Source organism: Camelus dromedarius, chromosome 4, assembly GCF_036321535.1.
Source record: "Camelus dromedarius isolate mCamDro1 chromosome 4, mCamDro1.pat, whole genome shotgun sequence".
Taxonomy (NCBI): Eukaryota; Metazoa; Chordata; class Mammalia; order Artiodactyla; family Camelidae; genus Camelus; species Camelus dromedarius.
Genome location: NC_087439.1, coordinates 37,391,935 through 37,413,934, shown reverse-complemented (window position 1 = coordinate 37,413,934; position 22,000 = coordinate 37,391,935). Strand labels below are relative to the sequence as shown.

The window sequence follows — 22,000 nt, the reverse complement described above, 5'->3', positions numbered from 1 at the left end:
TGTGCATCTACTGTATCTAGATGCCAATAGGTGCAAACAGAAATCAATAGTGGGGCATATGTGTGAGGAAGGGAGTAGACTAAGAGCACCCAGGCGGCGCCTTCGTGCACATTGAAAAAGAAGTTGCCCCTTCCTCAAGACACTTCACCTCTGTCTCCAGGGAAATCATCATAACAAACAGACAAATCAACAACTGAATGGTGTCTGCCCAAAAGCTCCACTATGCAAATTATCTGAATTAAGTAAGCATCTTTATCTAGTGCCTGAAACACTGTAGGCAACCATTGGCTTCTTCAGTTAATCCCATCCATCAACATCTGGGGCACGATCAACAAGCTGGACCTTCCACGATTCTCAGTCATGTGCCAATGACTGATCCTCCCAGCCTCAACCTTTGAACACTGTGATGGCATGAGGGCCCTGCCTGCCTCCCAGGCCACCCCTCACCCCCCTCCCAGGTATTAAGCTGATCATCCCACCTAGAGCCAGGTGGAGCAGGTGGCAGGGGCACGAGGCAGAGAGCAGGCTGGGTTAGGCCTGGTCTGACTGAGACTGGTGTCTTCCCTCTCCTCCAGGCTCTGCTGAGGAGTCAGCAAGGAGGGTTCTGGGAGGAGCAGCGGGGCTGAGGCTCACCTCCTCCCCCATTCCACAGGCCTCCGCTTCAGACCTGTGGGAGACCCCAGGGCTGGAAACCACTTGCTGAGAGGATGGACTATTTGCATTGTTCTATTTGTTTGGCTTGAAGAAGGATATTCCAGCTGTGGGGCTAAGCAAAACCACATCACCTTGGGCTGGCTTCATTCACGGGGGACCAAGGTTTAAAGCGTCTGTCTCCTTCTCAAACAAACAGGCCAAACACTGGGGAGCCCCCAGCAGATCCCACTGCCTGCTCACTCCAGCCAGGCGTGTTCCCTCCCTGGGCCTCCCGGCTGTCCCAGCTGCACACCCGGTGATCCATCTTGCACCCTCTGAAGCAGAGAGAATGCACAGCCAGAGCTGCAAAGTGCTTCCAGGGATGCCAAGTCCTGAAGCCTCAACGTGGCAGGTGTGGGCACAGCAGCAGCTGGAGGGACCATCTCTCTGGGCCCAAGCTGGCTGCACTGCTGCTGTCCACGCTGCCCACTCCCCGGAGGGCATGGGAAAGGAGCAGCCTGCCAAGTGATGGTACACAGAGACCAAAGGAGAGAAGGCTGTGAAAATGAGCCAGATAATGAAACCTAACATGAAGCAGAGACAGGAGCAGTTATGAGCAGGGCTCTGGAGTTAAAAGGGGGCCTGAATCCTGACTTAAATTCAATTATTGTCAGCATGACATTGGATAAGTCACTTAATGTCTCTTAGTGCCAAGCATCAGTTACCTTATTTATGAAAAGGAAAGACAAATAATAAGATTTACCTCACTGTACCAATGAGGGTCCCAGCAGGAGACAAACCACACCAGTTATTCCAGCAGACAGAAAATACAAGAAATTGTTGGCCAGGTACAAAGTTACTACCTAGACACCTGAAAGAGTAGAAAGATACTCCGCTAATATTGAGGTAGCAACTGCCACCACCCTTAGGACTAGGAGAAAAAAGGGAAGGATCTAGAATTGTTAACTTAGAAACTTAAGGAGGTTCTCACAAGGCATGAGAGCTCTGAGGAGGGGCTCTGCTGGCTGGCACTGGGGTCTTCGAGCAAGTGGGACAAGGCTGGTTCTGGAGTGTTGGAAAAACAGCAAACTGGATTCGACCATCGTTATGCAGTGAACTCCCCTGCTGGGGCAGGAGGCGTCGCTGGGGAGGCTCTGGAACAGGAAGCAGACAAGAAGCGGCAGGTCCCTTCCCCCTCCCCCAGCCCGCAGCCTCCCTCCACGGCCCCTGTCGGCAGAGCCCAACGTGACGCAGCTGGCAAAGCAGAAATGTCGTTTGCCGAGTCCGGGTTTCAGCACCGCAAAGCAGGCAGGGCCTAGGGGGCTGGGTCCGGAGCTCAGAGACATTAGTTTAACAAATGGCTCATTCATAGTTAGGATTAAATGAGAAAACTGTGCAGTCATCCCCCCTTATTTTCTGTTTTGCTCTCTGCAGTTTGAGTTACCTGTGGTCAATCCCAGTCTGAAAATGTTAAATGGAAAATTTCAGAAATAAGCAATTTCTAAGTTTTAGATTGTGCGCTGTTCTGAGTATTGTGATGAAATCCAGCTCTGTCTGCTCTGTCCCACCTGGACTGCCAATTATCCCTTCATCCCATGCAGCCCACTGTTAGTCATTTAGTAGCTGTCTTGGTTATCAGGTCAGATCACCTGTTGAAATATCACAGTGTTTGTGTTCAAGTCACCCTTATTTTACTTATTAATGGCCCCAAAGCTTAAGAGTAGTGATGCTGCACTTTGGATCTGCCAGAGAAGCCGTAAAGTACTTTAAGTGAAGAGGTGAACATTCTTAGCTTAATAAGGAAAGAAAAAAATTTGTATGCTAAGGTAGCTAAGAACTATGGTAAGAATAGGTCTTTTATTCATTGAATCATGAAGAAGGAAGCAGAAATTTGTGCTGGTTTTACTGTTACACCTTAAATTGCAGAAGTTACAGCTACAGTGTGTAACAAGTGCTTAGATAAATCAGAAACGGCATTACGTTTGTACAAGGTATTTTGAAAGAGAGAGAGAGACCACATTCGCATAACTCTTAATACAACAGCTTGTTATAACTGGCCTATTTCATTATTAGTTATTGTTGTTAATCTCTTACTGTGCCTAATTTATAAATTAAACTTTATCATAGGTGTGTGCATACGAAAAACTTAGTGTATAGAAGGTTCATTACTATCCGTGGTTTCAGGTACTCACTGGGGGTCTTGAAATGTATGCCCCTTGGATAAGGGGGTCTACTGTATACCAGATGCTTAGCACAGTGCCAGGCATAGTTGATATTAAATAGCTATTATTATCATTTTTATGATAGATAAGTGGGCTTGGCAATTAGATGGAGGATAAGGCTGACTCTGATAGGTTGATCATGAGAGTTGAGAACCTTTTTGGAAGGTTCACTGATTTCAGGTGTAATATAAAGGACAAAAATGACATCAAATAGTAGGAAGTCTGTAAATTAGCCATGTGAATTTGATCTCTAAAATGTCCATCCCTCTTCACTTGGATGGCCCGGCACTAAATCAGATCCCCTCACCTCTTGCCTAGGTTTATGAATACCCTTCTCCCATCTCCAGTCCATCGAAATCATTGCTTTGGGTCCAACAGTCATTCCCACCGCACTGCTGTCATCTCATGAGACTCCCCATTGCCGACAGATGAAAAGCCAAATTCCTGTGACTGGCGTTTACCACACTCAGTGATCTGCTTTGGGAGCCCAGAAATGCCACTTTCTATTGGATCTAGGGCTGCCCTCCCTGTATCAGGGTCAATTTAGAAAAGTGAGGAGTAGGAAGGAAGCCAGGTTAGGACTGGCACCTGAAGAATCTGCCTTTGGATGCCCTAATGTCAGCCCTTTGTCTCCCACCTACCTCCAAATCTTAATAGGGTTCTTATTATGGCTGAGGTGACCTCCTAGTGCCCGGAGCTTGTGAGGTGCTGCTCTCCTCTTCCTCGTTAAATTAGCAGCTCCTTCTCCCTTCTGTTACCATAATCTGCATCCTCAGCTACGGCTAAAACAGGCTGCAGGGACAACTCCAGATCCCATGGGTTACAATGGCAATGTTTACTTCTTCACACGTGAGTGTTGGCTCTGGGTCAATGGCAGCTCTATCCACACCCTTTCCACTCAATGTCTAGGCTAATGGAGCAGCTGCTATGAGGAATATTACTAGTTTCATGGCAGAGGGGAAAGAGAAGATAGCGGGACCTCACATTGGGCCCTTAAAGAGTCTGCTTGGAAGTAGCATGTAACACTTCCACTCATATTTCACTAGCCAAAGAAAGCCACATGGCTTCTGCCAAGTTCAGTAGGAAGGGACGCATGGTATTCATTCAATTAGGAGCACTGCAAGTCAAGCTTGACATCAGTGGTCATAAATGGAGAAAATGAATATTTTGATCAATAAAACAATCTATCACCCTATCCTAGTCAAAGATCCTATCAGCTCACACCTGGATTATTAAGTCCCAGGGGATAATGGATTCTAATCGAATCTGGCCTCGATCAAAGTATTCCCACAGATCTTTCTGGGTCTCCCTGCCCCCTAGTGTCTTCATAATATATCAGCAAAAGTGGAGTGGTTGCCAAGATGGTATTTCCTAAATGCTATTATCATCTTGTTGTTCTCTTGCTCAGAACCTTCAGCAGGTCCCTATTACCAAACAATTCAAACTTAAATTCTGCAGCCCAGTGTCTAAGGCCTTCAGCAACTGGTCCTCCCTTTTATGTCCAACTGCATCTTAGTCCCAGTTCCTCAGATCCAGCCGGGGATCTGATGCTTTTCTTCACAGATACTTTTAAGACTTTGCTTTTGATGTTAACCTCTGCTTCTGCTTCTTCTTGGCCCCTTCCTCACTGTCTTTTCCAACCAGTTTGTGCCCTTCATTTCTTTGAGTTGTCTCAAATCTTATCTTAGGAAAAATGTCCCTGAATAAACACCATCCACCCTTTACACTCCTCAAAAGTCAGAATTACAGGTCATGCTCTTCTTAAATTTTCTAGAATTGTTGTGCATTACCGTGGGAAAAGACCTTGGGGATTTTTCCATCCCATACACACCACCTCTTCTGAATTTAGATATGAGGAAATTGAGAACTTGGAAAGGAATGAGCATAAAATTTATCACTAATTTATTAAGAGGCCAAGTCTGGAGGAGAATTAAGTCTTCTAGCTCCTTGTTACTATTCTTCTCTGTATGAATTTGCTTTTTAAAATTTATATCTATTTCTCCAACTAGATGATAATCTACTAATTATCAGTTAGTAATCCATTAATTACCTGTTATACAAGACCCTTGATAAATATTGTCTCTAATTCTAACAACAACATTGCAAGGTAGCAATTTTTCTTATTTTACCGGTGAAAAGACTAAGGGTTAGATAAGTCAAGTTATGGACCCAAGATCAAATAATCAGTAAATAACAAGCCAGAGTTTACTGAACACCTAGTGTGTGCTTGAAATTATGCTAATTCTTCCAACAAAATGAAATGCAATTTACTTAAAAAATAAATGGCACAACTTCAGTATAGTTTATAACAAATCCCAAATGAGTAATATATTTAGGACCATGGAAATTCATGTAGGGTAGACATTGTGGCCAAGGTACTGCTAAAGCAATTGGACTTGAGCTTGGCTATTAAGGATGCACAGAATATGTAAAATCTAAGCAAATGTGGTGATGAGTGCAGGCATGTCCAACAAGGAAGTGAGTGACTGAGCAGAAGTTGGTAAAAGTTGGGCTGCTGGGTATTAGGGAAAAACCTGTTTAGCAGAAGCCATAGTTTGCACAGGAGCGTCATACACAGAAAGTTATAACAATAGATCAGGGCAGAGTTATGGAAGGCTTTGAATGACAGGTTAAGGTATTTGGGATTTATTTTACAGGTTATGGAGAATCACCAAAGACGGTTGACTTAACAAAAGCAGTGTTTAGCTGATTGTGTCATGTGTGAGTGGAGGAAAAAGGACTGGGAAATGAGAGATCACTTAAAGACCATGTAAAGTGTATTAAAGACTATTTAATCACCTTCTCTTTAACTGAGAGGCCCGACAGAGAGGTGGGCAGCTTTGGAGGGTGATGGAAATCATATTATTGGTATAGGAATTATTACTGTTGTTTGTGGAGATGGGAGTTAAGAATAGTGAAATGTAAATTGTTTAAGTTATTTGTCCCAAAGCCAGACAGTCTTGTTTTCCTGGAAATGTGTATAAGAAGTTAATGGTATAAAAGCTAATCAGGGACATTTTGCTGTACACCAGAAATTGACACACTGAAACTGACTATATTTCAATTAAAAAAAAAAAAAGCTAATCAAAATACTTCCTTGAAATGGGGGAGGGAGATTCTGCTCTCAGAGAGCTAAAAAGCTTTGTCCCTCAATCCCATCCAACCCACGCTTTGCGTGGTCTTCAGTGGTGTGCTTCTGATACGTGCTTTTTAATTTTGCTCTTTTCTTTCATAAGTAAGCCCACAGTTCAGCAAGCATCCACATGAGGCTAAAATATGTACTGTTTTCTACCTAATGGCTTCTAAGCTCATGAGATCTCTTTTTTTTTTTTTTGAATAAATATCATTAGCACCTTTATTTTTTTTTATCCAATTCTTTGAAAAATAAAAGAGCCAAATTTACTTAATTTAACAAAACATTCAATGTGTTGCCCAAATGACAATCACCACAGGTAGTTTAGTGACATGATACCTACAAGGAAGGTTAAAAAAAAGTATAGGTTGACTAAAAGTTGGATTTATGACAGATGTCTAAGTCAACACATTTATTATATGCATAAAGTTCTTTAAAACTTTAAGAACCCCTGTTTTCAATTCTGGATCTCTCAAAACTCAGGGTGTCTCTTAACTTCAGGGTTCAGAAAGATCTGGAAGTATAAGCTTAACCAACATCAAAAGTAGTCGAAAGTTGACCACATAACTCCCACATACATCCCTCACTCTGGAAACCCCAGGTCATGCTTGTTTTACGTTCTACAGGGCCAACTGGTACATTCAATTAGGTGACCCAGGAACAATTGTGTGGCCTGCCACTGTATGTCTAATGTCTCAATCTCACTTCAGGGACAAAAGGATGAAGGAAATTTCAGTAGATTTTGGAAGGTCTAGAAAAAGGGTCTTCAGCTGGCACGACCCGTTTCCTTTCCATACTTAGGTGTTCCAAACTTTTTTTTGGTGTGACCCCTTTGGCAGTCTAATGAAACCAGTGGACCCCTTTCAGAAACAAATGTTTTAAAATTTCTCAAGAAAAATTCATACAATTAGAAAGAAAACCAATTCGATTGAAAAATAGTTATTGAAATACTGAAAAACAATTTTTTGTTATAGTAACACATGCACGTCTTTATTAACACTTTAACAAGGCCCAGTGGTCAGTCTAATGACTAGTGTGATTTTTTTTTAAATAAGAGAGCCCCAAGCATGTTTTTCTTAAGTTTTTTTAAAAGTTTATTTATTTATTTTAATGGAGGTACTGGGGATTGAACCCAGGACCTTGTGCAAGCTAAGCAAGCACTCTACTACTGAGCTATACCCTCCCCGCTGACTACTGTGATTTTGACACAATGATAAGTGTTGACAACATTTTGAGATAAATACGACAGCTGAAGTGATATGGAAAATATGTGCGATTTCTCTTGGTAAGAGTTACAGGTACTGCTATTATGACAGTGGTTTGTTGTCTACATTTATAACGGAAGGAAATGTTTAATTTCAGTCTGGGATAGAGCAAATGAAGAAACAATTTATTTCCCCTTCCAACGTCATGGACCACCCCCCTTGCCAGGTGCTGTTAACAGATAGACCCCAGGTTAAGAACATGCATATTCAAGGACTGTTTCCAAGTAAAACATAAGCTATTAGTGCACACGGGAGATAGTGTGGATACCTACTCAGGAATGTAAAGGCGAAGCTGCCCATTGAGTTACCACTGTATCTAGCACTTAGCATCTTGCCTTACCCAGGGTAGATTCTCAGTGCAAATCTATTGATTGGCTGTATGAAGAAAAGATGGGAGAGACAATGGAGTCGGGTAGGACTTGGCTCTCTAAAGGCCCTTCCTGCTGCTCTAACATTCTGAGACTCTATGGCTCTCTGACAAAGGCAGAAGGAATTCAGTGAAGCCAGCTGGAAGTCCTGTGTCTGCCAGGAAGTGACCGCAGGAGACAGCGCAGGCAGAGGGTGGAGCAGCAATGCAAATGGGGTAGGGGTGTGGTAGGGTGGGGATGGAAAGCTCAGCGCTGACTTGTAACTCTGTCCTTGAGATAAAGATCCAGATCAGAAATTGGGGCTGCTGTTTCCAGGGACCACAGAGGGTAACCAAAGGGCAGAGAAACAGCTGAGGCTGCCCAGCTGTTCTTCCTGCTGCATGTCTATCAGCCCGGGCAACGGACAGGAAATTCACTTCTCAGGACCCCAGCTCATAATTCTCAAGAAGAAGAGGTGGTTCATAAAGCTTAAAGTCCTTTTGTGTTTCTGACAAGTGTCACTGGCTGAAAGTGTTGACTGAGGATGCCCTTCATGGCTTGCACCTCGAAAAGGAAAAAGAGAGGCTGAATTCACACAGCTTTGTGAAGCTCCTGGCAGGATTAAGTTCAGAAACTCTTCTTAGTAATATGAAGCAATTGTTGAGGATAGTAGTAGTGCTATAAACTAGACATAGATGAATGCATTTCTTTCAGTTGAGACATTTGCCCAAGTTAACATTTTTGTATGGGAGGGGCTCAAGTTGCACAGCATAGTAATAATAAAAATGGTGGCCATTGTTTAAACATATCTAAGCAGGTATTGGGTACCTCATGTGATTTTATCTCATTTAATCCACACAACAATCCTGTGTGCATTACCAGCTCCTGTAGTGGGTTGAATGGTGGTCCATTAGAAGATACATCTACCCAGAATCTGTGAATGTGATCTTATTTGGAAAAGGGTCTTTGCAGCTGTAATTAAGTTAAGGACCTTGAGATTATCTTGGATGATTTGGGTGGGCTCTAAGTTCAATGACAAGTGTCTTCGTAAGAAGAAAAGACAGAAACAGAGAACACAGAGAGAAGGCCATGTGAAGACAAGACATTGGAGTGATGAGTCTACAGGTCAAGGACACCAAGGATTGCTGGCAGCAAGGAGATAGGCATGGGATGGTTTCTCCCTCAGAGCCTCCAGAAAGAACCTGCCCTGCCAACACCTGGACTTTAGACTTTGGGCCTTTTGACCTGTGTGAGAATAAATTTCTGTTGTTTTAAGCCACCTGACTTCCTCCAGGATCTACTCAAGGCTCTGAGAGTCAGAGAGCCAATGTCCTATTATTGAAAACTGCCCGTGTGACTATGACCAGTTCCTGACTGGGGGCACTGGGGACAGCTATGCTCACCTCTCTGCTGCCTGAACTGACAAATAACTTAAGAAATGCACGTTGAAATAATACGATTAGGGTAACAATAGACAAAGGTTAACCACATGCCTAGAATCAGACTGCCTGGATTTAAGGCCAACTTTTCCACTTAGTAACTATGAGACCTTGGGCAAGTTATTCAGCCTCTCTCTGTGCCACACTTTTTCTTTTTGTATAATGGAGAGAATTCCAGAGGAGCCTGAGGAGACATGACAACAGATGTTATGTGGTTTTCTGGATGGGATTCCTTTTTTTAACCCCAGAGTCTTTTCCATTATAGATTATTACAAGATACTGAATATAGTTCCCTGTGCTATACAGTAGATCCTTATTGTTTACTCTTGTGTGGGATTCTTGAATCAAAAAAAGGACATTAAGTAAAAACTAAGGAAATTTGAATGAAGTATGGACTTTAGATAACAATAATGTATCAATATTGGTTTATTAACAAATATAGCATACTAATGTAAGATGTTACCAATAGACTGGAGGTGAGGAATATGGAAACTCTCTGAATTAATCTAAAACTGTTCTAAAATAAATTAAATTAAATATTATTTTTTAAAGGGGGAAAATATCAGTACCTCACCTCACAGTGTGATAAAGATTTAAAGTGTCTGGCACACTGTAAGGGCCGTTGTTAACAGTTATTGTTAGCTGTTGTTTTATAGCTAGCATCAAGTCCAAGGAATTAGTACTTGTAGTGTTCCGTGAAACAGGCTAAATAGTTTGGGTTTTTTTCTAAGTAAAATGATGCTGTATTTTGATTCTACATTTTAAGAGTAAGGTTGTCTGAAATCTGCTACTTGGTTCAATTTTTAAAAGAAACCTACATCGTATTTTCCCTTCTTTTTTGGGAAAACAAGCAGAATGGGTTACAGTGACTGCTGTTTTGACATCCGACAAGGCAGACAAATCACATGTTTCTTCCTTATTTGCCTAGATTTCCATCTCGTTGAAGGAATAACACTTTTATTGTTAAAGAAGGACATAAAACTGACCATTGTAAGAAGTGAGGTTTCCCAGGAGAATGAGGGCGTAGGAGCGGAGGGCCAGACTCAGGCGGATTGTTCTCACCTCACCTGAAGCCGTGCCTCCTAAGGGCCTGAGAAAGAAGGAAGGGAGACAAGTGTGGACAAACTGTTGCACACTTTCTCACCTGAGGAGGTGCTTCCTACCCAAAAAGGAGAATGCTGTTGTCTTAAGGGAAGTACTCTTCTAGACCTTCCGCAAGCAAGACGGGTTGACTGATAGAGAGTTGAAAGCTTGAAGATGGGCTGTTTCACCAAAAAAGGAACATCCGAAGGGCAGACTCAAGCGGCAGTGGGAGCCTCTGCCCAGGGGAGGGTGTGTCACAGGCGGGCACCATACAGCGGCGCTGGCAATCCATTCACAAGGGACCTGGCCTAGCTAAGACTGTGCTGTTTGGGCCTTTTAAGTAACCAAAGTCAAGGCCTGGGACTGAGTCTGGAGGTGAGTCATCATTGCTCTAAGTGCTTGATCTGAACTATCATTGAAATGGACCTGCCCTCTGGACTTCCCTCAGCAAAGAGAGGTGTTTTTTTTTCCCAAGAAAAGCCATCTTGAAAGCTCTTAGAATCATATAATACATTTGAAATGCAGCAGGAAATGGATTCATATCTGGATTTTCTTCAGAAATTTGGCTATAATTTAAAAATTTGATTCTGGGTCTCTTTGACAGCAGGAAAGGTAAAATGTCATAAAATTTTCAGTACATCTCTACTCTCTTCAAGCACCTCTGAAACGATATTAGGTGGAAATGGATTCAGAGATGCTAATAAGTACCTAGAGAAAAAAAGGCTTTCCTTAAGCAAATACTTTTCTGTTTAATTATTAAACAAAGGTAGGCAATTTTCTTCACTGTGGGGCTTCTTGTGGTGCTTAATAGGTTAGTGTGCATCATGACTTTCTAATAGGGGAGATTTAATCGTCTGTATTAACTAAACTATAGGAACATTTCATTATCAGGACAAGGATTAACACATCTCTTCAGAGTACAGGTTGGGAAATAATATTGATACATTATTATTATCTAAAGTCCATACTTTATTCAGTGCTCTTCCTTCAGCAACATACATAAAAATAAATTGCTCTGTTGGTTGAGTTAATATTTAAATCCTGTCTTCCTAGTCCCTGATTGCCTTAAGTCTAGACGCTAAACCATTTCAAGACTAATTTACACCATGCAACAAATGTCCAACAATCCACCAATGTCTGGAATGAGACCAGGGCTGACAACAGCAGTTTCCATGCTATTGGACACTACTCTATTGATGTCCAAAATAATCATAATTTCATTAATATGTAAGGAATCTTTGCCCCTCAAAACCTCCCAAAATATTTGCAACCAACAGCAATTTTCTTCTATCAAAAAACTTTCATTTTATGTGTTTGGGCTGGAACGTTAAAACTTTGATCTCCTTGATATGCAGAAAATTATTCATAAATGTCGAAACTGCAGTTGAGCTGTTAGCTGCACGGGGCATGGGTTGAAACCCTGTCATTCCCTCCCCCGGCTCCCCAGTGTTGGCTTCGGGAATGGGCGTCAAGCACAGCTTCACCCAGGGTGGTGTGGAAACAACAGGCTGCAGGACAGGCAGGCAGTTTTCCCTCAAATGAGCTCTCACATCTGACACCCCATTGGAGCCACTGTTGGTCTGAAAGTAATTATGCCCAACAGTGTATAGATCCACCGCTTCTGTTGTATAAAAATTCAATGTACCTTCTTTAATTAGATGCCAGAGAAGTCTGCTTTTAAAGGCTTTTCTTCTTTCTCCTCTTCTAATTCTTGAGACATCTCCAGGTTAATGACATTTTGAATAGCTTTTTAGAATAATCTGTTGTTTAGACATTTTTAATGATTGGAGTGTTGGCATCACACTCAATCCTTTACCCTATTTGAATTTGCAGAAACTTACTGAGAGGATTCAGTAAGTGGGCATCAGCGACAATCAGAGAAGTCCCTCAGATGTAATAAATCCTCCACAGACCTCCTCGAGGATATTCCTCAAACATAATCATTGGCCACCATTTCTCCCAGCTTGTTAAAGAATGACAACCTTCCTTCATGCTGTAGCTGCAGAAATTGCATCTTTAAGGTCAAAAGAAATCAGACAGCCTTCTACTTTACAAGATTTTGTCTTTAAGTAAAATATGCCCATCTCATCTGCCTCCTTACAGTGAGAGGCCTACTGAGGAATGTGTTTTTTTAAAATCTGCTAGGGCAGACTCTTTTGCTGCTGCTACTGACCTCGGTGGTCTCCAAGCGCAGCTAGAGAGGACGGCAGGACCCTGGGGTATTACAGGTTTTCTTTTGCTCCCCAAATGCCAAGTTGTGGAGAATTCCAGAACAGAAGATGCCTCCTAATCGGACTTTCACTGGACTGAAGGAATGCTAACAACAGAAGCATGTAGACAGTCCCACCAAAGGGCACTTCTGCATCGTTCTGCCCTTCTGCGCTGCGACAGACACCTTTTGCACACTCACAACTCCACCTGGTTCCACGGGTTAAGAGAGTCCAATAGAACTCACAATGGCTCTTACGATGGGCACATACTGTACAAAGTCTCTGTGACGTGTCTGGAGAGACCTGTTGGCGATGCTGGGGTTACTGCACAGGTGTCTGCATTACTCTTGGAGTCATTGTTGGGCCCTTGGTTTCTCTCCTTCTCCACAAGCAGTCCATTTGTAAATCCTGTCTATCCCAGAAGTATATTCAGAATCCAACCGGTTCTCACAACCTTCCTCATCCTAGCCTTCATCATCTTTGGCCTCAAATGCTGAAATAGCCTCTGATAAGTCTCCCTGCTTCATCCTTGAAGCTTCTACAGTCTGCTCAGAGTGATCCTTTCAAAACACAAGCGACATCATGACCCACCAAAACCCCATCAACACTTCCCTTTGCACTCAAAATACAAATCCAGAGCCCTGACCGCGGCCCACGGGGCTCTCCTGATGCACTCCCCAGTGCCCCCTTGCCGTTCTGTTCTGTTCACTATTACCCCCTTGTGCTCACCCCTTGCTCCCCTCCAGTCTCACCAGCCACCTCCGTTGCCCCCAAACACTCCTGCCTAGAACCTGGTACTTGCTCTTCCTCCAGTTACCTGTGTGACTCCCTCCCTTGCTTCCCCATGGCACCGCCAAATGCCACCTTATCAGAGGCTTCCTTGAGCACCCCACCTTGGTTACTCTCTGACCTCTTACCATTCTTTATTTTTTTCAGCATTTATCACCACCTAATATCTTTATTTGTCTGAGTATTTACTGTCTGTCTCTTCTACAGGGACATAAGCTCCACGAGGCAGAGACTTTGTCGGTTTTAGTCAACACTATGCCCCCAGAACAGTGCCTGGCACCTAGTAGGATCTCAATAGATACTTCCTGAATGAGTGAGTGAGTAAATTAATGAATGAATGAGAATTCCTCATTCAATCAGGGCATGACTAGACAATTTTTACTAGTCATGCCCTGCCCATTGCAGCCCCAGAAGTAAGAGATGGTGCTCATCAGAAAAAAACATATTGCTTAAAACCAAGAATCCTAACTTCTGGTTAGACTGCTTATCTCTTAGAAAAGAGAAAAGAATGCTCAGCAGTTCTGCAAGCTGTGAATGAGTGAGTCACTCTGCAATCAGTGTCTCCGTCTGTTCACAGGGACTTCTTGCCGTGACAGACCATTTGCTTCATAGATGGGAAGACAGGAACGTGAAAAGAGAGTCTAGTTCTCAGAGTCAGATCAGATTAAACTCACATTCGCAGATATTTTACGGAAAATCTTGTCTTTGGATTTATTCCACAAACTAAAAGACAGAAGGAGCTCAGTTCTTTTAGGACTTCAAAATAATTTCTAAAACCAGAGGTGAATGGTTTTCTCAAGCAGGTCTAACATACAAGATCGGGGTCAGACTTGCAAAGTGAGAACCATCTTCCTTTCCCTCATAGTTGACTGACTCCTGAGCTCCAAGGTGGGGTGGAGGGTGGCTGTGGCCAGAGAACCAGGAGTTAATCCTGAGTCACTTGAAGGCTACAGGAAGTGCAGGCAATTGCCCTCTCCTGGACTCAGTGCCAGGCCCAGCTTCCGACAGCCCTGTCACCTTTCCTTCCTGTTTTGTTTGTTTTTAAGTGATCTTTACAGGACTTAAGTCAGAGGAGGAATAAGAAAAGGATTGTACAACCCAGGACCACAGTTTTGTCTCATTTTTGGTGGTGAATGATCCACAGGATGGACAACAAACAAACCAAGAGGGACACAGCTGGACACAGAGCCAGGGCTCGAACAAGGGGTCTAGAGATGGAGACATAACCACATCTAAAGTTCCTTGGGGAACTTCCTTTCTCGCTGACAGCTGCTTTATGATTCCCTGGACATCTCTTATCTACCAGGAGGCAGTTGGTATGGTGATGTGGAGCTTGGATAGGGGTAGAAATCTGTCTCCAGGGCTCTGCTGCCTGAGCAGCAGTGCAGCCAGAGGCAGGTTATGTAGCTCCTCCTGCCTCAGTTTCCTCATCTGGTAAATGGAGGTAAAACAGTCCTCACTTCATAGGGGTATTGTGAGAATGAAATCAGACAATACTAATAAAATATTTAACAGTGCTTGACACACGGGAAGGGCTCAATAAAGCTCTCTACAGTAAACACGAATCATGACTGAAATCAGATGGGGATTTACCATAAACAGATGAAGCCTCAGTCCCAGCCCCTGGCTTGCACAGCTACCTGGGAGTGACCGGGACTTTCAGGTGACTCCAGGTGGGATGGGAAGCCAGATTACCATCAGGAAGCATTTCTAGCTAAGCATTTCCAGTTAACTGCTTGATGTGTTATCAAGAGGAAAGAGCCTTGAATCTCTAAGGCTTCAGTAATTTGTTGTCACTTTTTTTCCCCTCTCGCTCTCATTTTAAATAAATATACAGTTTCATATCCAACTTATTTCCCATTTGCATTCTTTTTCTTAAAGAAGTGCCTCCCCTCAATTATATAATCTTCAGGCCCTATAAAATCTGGATTCATCCCAGAATGGTAAATCTTCACCATAATCCTGAAAAGTGGATATTATCATTGCTTCATTGTCTGGAAACTAAAGTCCTGAGAGATAAATGCTATCTCCAAGGATATACAGTAGGACCAGACTCAAATAGACACTTGTACACCAAAAGTGATAGCAGCATTGTTCACAATAGCTAAAAGGTGGAAATAACCTAAATGTCCTGTGGCAGGGGAATGCATAAATAAAATGTAGTGTGTCTACACAATGGAATATTATTCACCCTTGAAAAGAATGGAATTCTGATACATACTACAATGTGAATGAACCTTGAAAACATTATGCTAAGTGAAATAAGCCAGGCACAAAAGAATTTATAGTATGTTTCCCACTTACATGAGGTACCTAGAACACTCAAATTCATACAGACAGAAAGCAGAATGAATGGTAGTTTCCAGAGGCTGTGGGGAGGGGAAAATGTGAAGTTATTGTTTAATGGGTACAGAGTTTGGGTTTAGAATGAGGAAACATTTCTGGAGACGGATCGTGGTGAATGTTGTGTGATAATGTGTATGTTCTTAATGCCAATTAACTTCTATACTTAAAAATGGGTATAATGATAAATTTTGTGCTATGTATATCTTACCACAATAATAATAAAAAAAAATAAACTCCAGACCAGAATATAAGGCCTAGGCCAGAAAAAATTTCTCTAGCACTTAGCACATTGTGGGCATACAAACTGAGATGCCAGGAAACTGGTACACATCCTTCTTTAAAAGGATTTTTCTGAAGGTCTTGAAATATGAAAAAAGGTGTCCGCTTCCAGATTCTGTGCTTCCTGAGTGGCACACCTGCAGGTCAGCCCCAGCATTCCGTCCGCAAGCAGCCCGCCATGCAGCACGTCACACACACACACAATTCGACCAGCTCCAGATCCAAAGGCAAAGCGTTCGTTTCCACTGTCTTCTTTTAGCTACTCACTAGAAGATGTTTCCATAGAAAAACAACTTGAGGAAGACTTGTCACCAGTCCTTGAGATAAAGCAGATAACATAGCAAGGTCATCCTGAGAGCTGGCAGTCATTACTAAGGTCCCCAGGGTTCACATTGGCTCCTGCCAGGTTTATGCAGCGTTTCCTCTCCTAGGAGTGTTTGGAGGTGCCCTGGGGCTGCCCAGATGGTCCTAGATTGTTACTCTGATGTGAATGAGGGGGAGGGGCTGGGGCTGGGAGTGACCCAAGCCAAATTCAGTGAGTCAGATGGGTTCACATGGCTTCCTGAGGTCAGGGCTCCACTGCAGACAGCCCATTTCTACATCTCAGAAGCAAAGGCCAGATGAAGAGTGGAGTGCAGGAGGTGCTGCCTCCCTGGGCTGCGTGGTGCTCTGCTCTGCCCTTGAAGTGGGTCAGACCTCCAGATGGAGTCAGAGTCCTCAGCTGAGCAATTGGGATGGTAGGAGTCTGTCCTGGCACCCACAGGATGGTGTGACTTAGGATCTCTTGATTTTAGAGAAAACCGAAACTCAACCTCCTGCAAGCAATGGTAATTTGTTGTAAGAATACACACTCACGTGGCTCGGGGGCCCTTCTCGGCTGCCTTTACTAGTGATACTCTCAACCCACCCGCGTCTATTCATTACAGCTTTTTTTCTTCTGCCTGCAGCTTCTGTCTCCTCATAGCTGCCGAATCCTCCTAAAACAGCTCACTCCCGAATCATCACATTTCCTTCAATGTGATGTCCTCTCCACCAGCTTCAGCTCCCATTACTGAATCCCTGATTTTTAATCTGTATTTCCCACTTCAAAGTCCATATACACAGAGAAACGGAGGTAATTAACCTGTCTGGCTTGGCTAAGGGGACCGAGTTTTCATCCGAGACAATTTGTGCTGTACTGGCCAGTTCAGGGAACCACTAGGGCTGCCTCCAACCACACGGGTGTGTCTGGGTACTTTCCAGGAGGGGGCACCAGGCACCACATCTTCAAGAAGCAAGACTGTTCCCCTTCCATCGCACAGCCTGGTATGGCTTATCCATATTGGTGCCAAGTTAAAAAACAGAGTGGAAGGATGTTTTCTTGAAACCTTGTTCTGCTTTATATCTTCTCTTAAATTCTGCCCCTTTTCTCCACCCTGCATTTTAAGCCTTTCCTCCACTTACTTCACAACCCAAGCAGGGAATACAGCTTCCCTGTCCTAACTGCATTATGTGCCTTCTAAAACTTGAAAGAAACTAAGAGAATCATCTTCCAACAAAGGTAGGTTCCTTTTGAGCAAGAAGGCTTGTTCTTTAGAACGCAGCTTCTTTTACTGGATCCTTCTCCTCCTGATATCCAGATGTTGTCAGACCCCAGGGCTCAGTCCTCAGAGCTCTTCCTTTCCTTGGGGATCGCATTCAGCCTCATGTCTTTAAGTCTATGGTGGTAATCCCAAATTTACAGTTGACACTTTGCCATCATCCCATTTGCAAACTCAAATATCAAACTGCCTGTGTGGCATCTTCACTTGGTTGTCATCTAGACGTCTCCAAATTAACATGTTCCTGAGTCCCGTTCTCCACACAAAACCTGATCCTTCCCCAGGGTTACCCTCTCAGGAAAGAATATCATACAGTCAGTTGCTCAGGCTAAAAGTCTCTCTTTCTTCCATACCCACATTCAGTCTATAAGCACATTCTATTTTCAAATTCTATCCCCTGTCTGACCACCTCTGTCCTCCTACATCACCAACATTCTGGTCCCCATCACCTTGTCTCTGTCCCAGACAGGAGCCATAAATTCTTAATTGGTCTCCCACCTTACACTCTTACCCCATGCATTCTCACCTCCCCGGCAGCTAGAGTGATTCTTCTAAAATTAAAAACTATTAAAAATTAAATAATAGTTTTCCCCTGCTTTCAATCTTCCAATGGCATTCCAACACACCTAGAATAAAACTCAAGGTCAAGACTGCATACAATCTGACCTCGTCCTCTAAAGTTGACCTCACTTGATACCACCCTCCCTCTCCTTTCTTGTACTCTGCTGACCTTGAAAACACCTTTGCACTTTATTGCCCAAGTCATTTAGGGCTCTGTCAGACATCAAGTAATCACAGAAATCTTCCCTGTCCATCCTAAATAAAATAACACACCCTTCCTACCCCTCTTTCCTCTTACATGGCTTTATCATTTACATAGCCCCATGACAGCCTGATTTTAAGAATCTGTGTCTCCTCACTAGAATATATGCTTCATGTGCCAAGAGCTTGGCTTTGTTCACTGGCATATCCTCTGCTTCTAGAACAATGCTTGGGACAAAGTAGATGCTCAATAAATATTTACTGAATGAATGAATGGATGGATGGATGAATGAATAAATGAATGAATGACAGCTAATACAGGATGCAAGTATTATCTAGAAGTAATATGAGGGACACAGGTAATCTGTGCCTCAATCTTTCTTTTTCAAGCTAAATCAACTGATTTTATATAACTTTATTTTTCTCCCAAAAGGCATACTTCCAATTCTTTAATAATTCTGGTTTCTCTCTGTAGGATTCTTGCCATGTTCTTCCAGATTCCTGTGTATGATGGAGTTCAAAATTGAACACAACCTTCTGAGAAGAACCTGAGTAGTCTATAATTAGTTTTCCTCTCTTCACAGGTTTCACATGCTTGCCTATAAATATACTTTTAAAAGATAATCTCCCAGGACATAAGCCCAGACACAAAGCAGCCTGTCTAAGATCAGGCAGTTTGGAGAGTATTGAAGTGAACATTCATTTGCAGCATCTACAAATCCCAAACACTGTTTGAATATATTAGTAAAAATTCATAATCGAATTCATGAATTTAGCCATAGATTGTAGATATTTTTAATTTGTCACTTTTTTGTTCAACAAATAAATATCCTCTATGTGCCAAATGGTGTGCTGGAAGCAGAGACAGTCCCTGAGAAAGAGAACTTGGTCACTATCCGGAGGGATTCAGAGTCTTGGGCACCGCTGTTTCTGTTTCCATTGTTGCTGTTGCTTGAGACTAATTTTGGTCTAATTTGATTTTAATATATTATATATTTTTTTCTAATAATGCTTTTAAATAAGAATTCTATACTTATGGGAAAATATCTTTCATCCAACTTGAAAAACAAGGGGACACAGTATTTTTTCCCTAGCATGCCTTCTAAATTGTAAAATCATAATTTTTTTATTTTTCAGAGTTCATTTCAATTCTCTGCAAAGGATTTAACAATGGAACACAAAAATCTCAGGTATTTTTTCCTTTGGCTCCTTTTTAAAACCCTCCTTAGATGTAACCTCTATATTTGTGTTTTACTTCTCATCTTTACTGTTTACATTACAATTATTTTAGAAACAACTTTGGATCGTTTTTCAGTTTCTCTTTTGACATTTCATTGATCAATATTTTACTAAAGGTATCAACTTTCTCTAGGATGCAGAGAGACTAATAGAAGTTACACAAAAATTTCTACTGAATGAATTTCCCCACCTTCTTGGTGACTGTACACCTGCATTCCTTATAAGGAGAACAAGGAAGTAAACCATGTTGAAGTTGCTCTTAAACACAGCTTTTCTTCTTTACCTGCCCAGGTAGCTTCTATTTTCATTTCAGTCTTAATGAAAACTTTTTAATTTACATCTCAAGTTTCTTTTCGAAGCAGTGTAAGTAGTATTTAAAATTTTACACTTCAAGAAGGAAAGATTTTTAACGGGGTTCAGCTTTGGTCTTGTGATGTTGAAGGTAATTCATGTTTAATCTGTCTGCACAGCGAGAACTGAAACGGATGGGGATTGAACTGCTCTGCCTGCTCTTTCTATTTCTAGGAAGGAATGATCACGTACAAGGTAAGACCCAAGTTCTCCGAGATACTGCTTTTGTGGTATGCCTGACAAACCTGTCATTTGGTTGAGAAACTGGATCTGAAAGTCATTTTTTATTTGATCTGTTCAATTGCTCTTTTGCTATTGAGCGAACACTTTAAGAGATTACAGGCAGACGCAGGGTTGCTCCCGCAGTGAATGCTCTGGGCTTAAGGTAAATAAATACAAAGGTTGCATGGGCACTTTAATGAGGAGAATTAAACAGCATTACTGCACACTAGGACTTCTTAATAACTTCATGACAACCATTTTGGTAACTTTTCTAACTATTTTATTGTACAATGAGGGCTTCCGCTTGAGAGTAACAACCTTGAGAGAGAAAAGGGATTTACTTTTAAAGTAAAAATATTGTGCATTTAAAACAGAAGCATTCTTTAATGGATTCAAATAATTTTTGAGCAATTAAAGGGGATGATGTTGAATGAGGATGGTAAGTCTGTTTGTGAACATTGAGGCATTTTCATATTTTAAGGAAAAAGAGAATGATTATTTTGGACTAATAAGACATACATATTTCCAGTGTGATAGATGTAAAATATGAACTTCACTATGGATTGCTAGCTAACAGCTTAAGGACTTCTCTTTGAAGACTGAAACATAAACTCTGATATAGTTTTGTTCAAGCACTTTAACAGCCGTAGGGCGCATAAACCGAGTGGCTGAGAGTGTGCTGAATCCCTGTGTCTTGCTGGGCTTAAACAGGTGGCTGTGCCGTGGGAGGGGCAGAAACCTGCGAAGACTGCTTGCTCGCCGGACCTCAGTGTGCCTGGTGTTCTCAGGAGGTAAAACAAATGCCCTCGACGTGTTTGTAAAAAGTGCAGTTACATTTACGATGATTCCTTCAGTGATTGTTCCGATAGCGTCTGGCTTTCTGCGGGGTTACTGGAGTAAAACAAGTCAGGAAAGGAAACTGTAAGCATTAGAGATTCACAGTGCCACTTGTGTGATTACGTTCAAAAGCAGTCTGAGGAGGCAGAGAATGTCAAATTATTCTGAAATATGCTTAACTCAAGGTTCTTTATTGAACCTGATTCCCCCTCTTATTTTTAAAGCCGATTTTGAACTGCTTACATGTAAAATGCTGAGGCTCTGGGTAATCAGAGATCACAGAGATGATATTTTCTAAAGTTCAACATATGTTGGATTTCAGTATCACAGTTGTGTTCCATCTGGGAACCAGCATCCTGTCTGAATCACTGACTGGGATCTAAAAGAAGCATTCTAGGTTTGGGGTAAGGTTTGACTGTTCAGACATTCTCCAGTTCTGTTAAAAATTACATGAGCTTGCTGACTCTGTACCACACCAATGACAAAGCGTGAAACAGACATTCCTCATCTGATCAAACCAAAAACTATGTGACAGCAGCAGAAGAGGGACTGGGGAATGTATAAAAAACTCTCCTGAGTCACTGCCTCCTGTGACACTACAGAGCCACCTGTGAATGTTTCCTGGTAAGAAAGGGCTGCTCTTTCTCTTTCTTTTCTTTCTTTCTTTTTCTTTTTTTAAATATTGAGCACAGCTTTGTCTTAATCAGTAAATATTTATTGGAGTGCCTAGTAAGTGCCAAGTGCACCACACGACATGCAAGGGATTCTAACATTAAATAAGGTATGGTCTCTGCCTTCAAGGAGCTTACGTTCCCACAATTTAAAGTGTATCTCGGGTATTCTAAGACAATCCCGCCAACTCTCAATTTCTCATTTTTTTTCATGTGATCACATGACCCTGCACAACTGCCAGCCAGAGTTATAAAACAGAACGTTAGTGGTAAAAGAAACTTTGATATTATTTGTCAAAGAAACCAACCAACCAACCAAACAAACAAAAACTGATGGAGTGGCCCTTTGTGCCTTGAACTCACATGTTCTGATTTCAAGTTTGGTGCTTTTCGCATTTGCAGGCTTCTCCCAAAACAATACCCAATAGATATGAACATTCAAACTCCTGTAACACACCTATGCAGTGTTTCCTGCTAGACAAGGACCTTGTAATTCATACACATTAAAATAAGTGTGTGAAGAGCTGCTTCCTTGATTTAAAATAGTTCTCTACTGAGTGTCATAAAAAAAAATCTAAATACAAATCAAACC

The 22,000-nt window shown here is 42.2% G+C and overlaps 1 protein-coding gene and 1 long non-coding RNA gene across 5 annotated transcripts in view; one reads left to right on the top strand and one right to left on the bottom strand.

Annotated features, from left to right (window-relative positions):
- Window positions 1–22,000, bottom strand: part of LOC116153024 (uncharacterized) — a 344,527-nt gene that overhangs the window by 97,362 nt on the left and 225,165 nt on the right. The gene's annotated exons all lie outside the window — the stretch shown is intronic.
- The window catches only part of ITGB6 (integrin subunit beta 6), a 70,941-nt gene continuing 68,406 nt past the window's right edge, over window positions 19,466–22,000 (top strand). Inside the window, exons 1-3 of one of the 3 annotated variants that reach the window (XM_010985584.3) lie at window positions 19,466–19,618; window positions 19,798–19,873; window positions 20,612–20,691. In XM_010985584.3, the coding sequence (XP_010983886.1) occupies window positions 19,813–19,873; window positions 20,612–20,691 (141 nt within the window). In that variant the 5' untranslated portion in view covers window positions 19,466–19,618; window positions 19,798–19,812. Of the gene's footprint in view, window positions 19,691–19,797; window positions 19,874–20,611; window positions 20,692–22,000 lie in introns of those variants that run through there. The other 2 variants (XM_010985583.3, XM_010985585.3) reach the window with 2 other exon arrangements.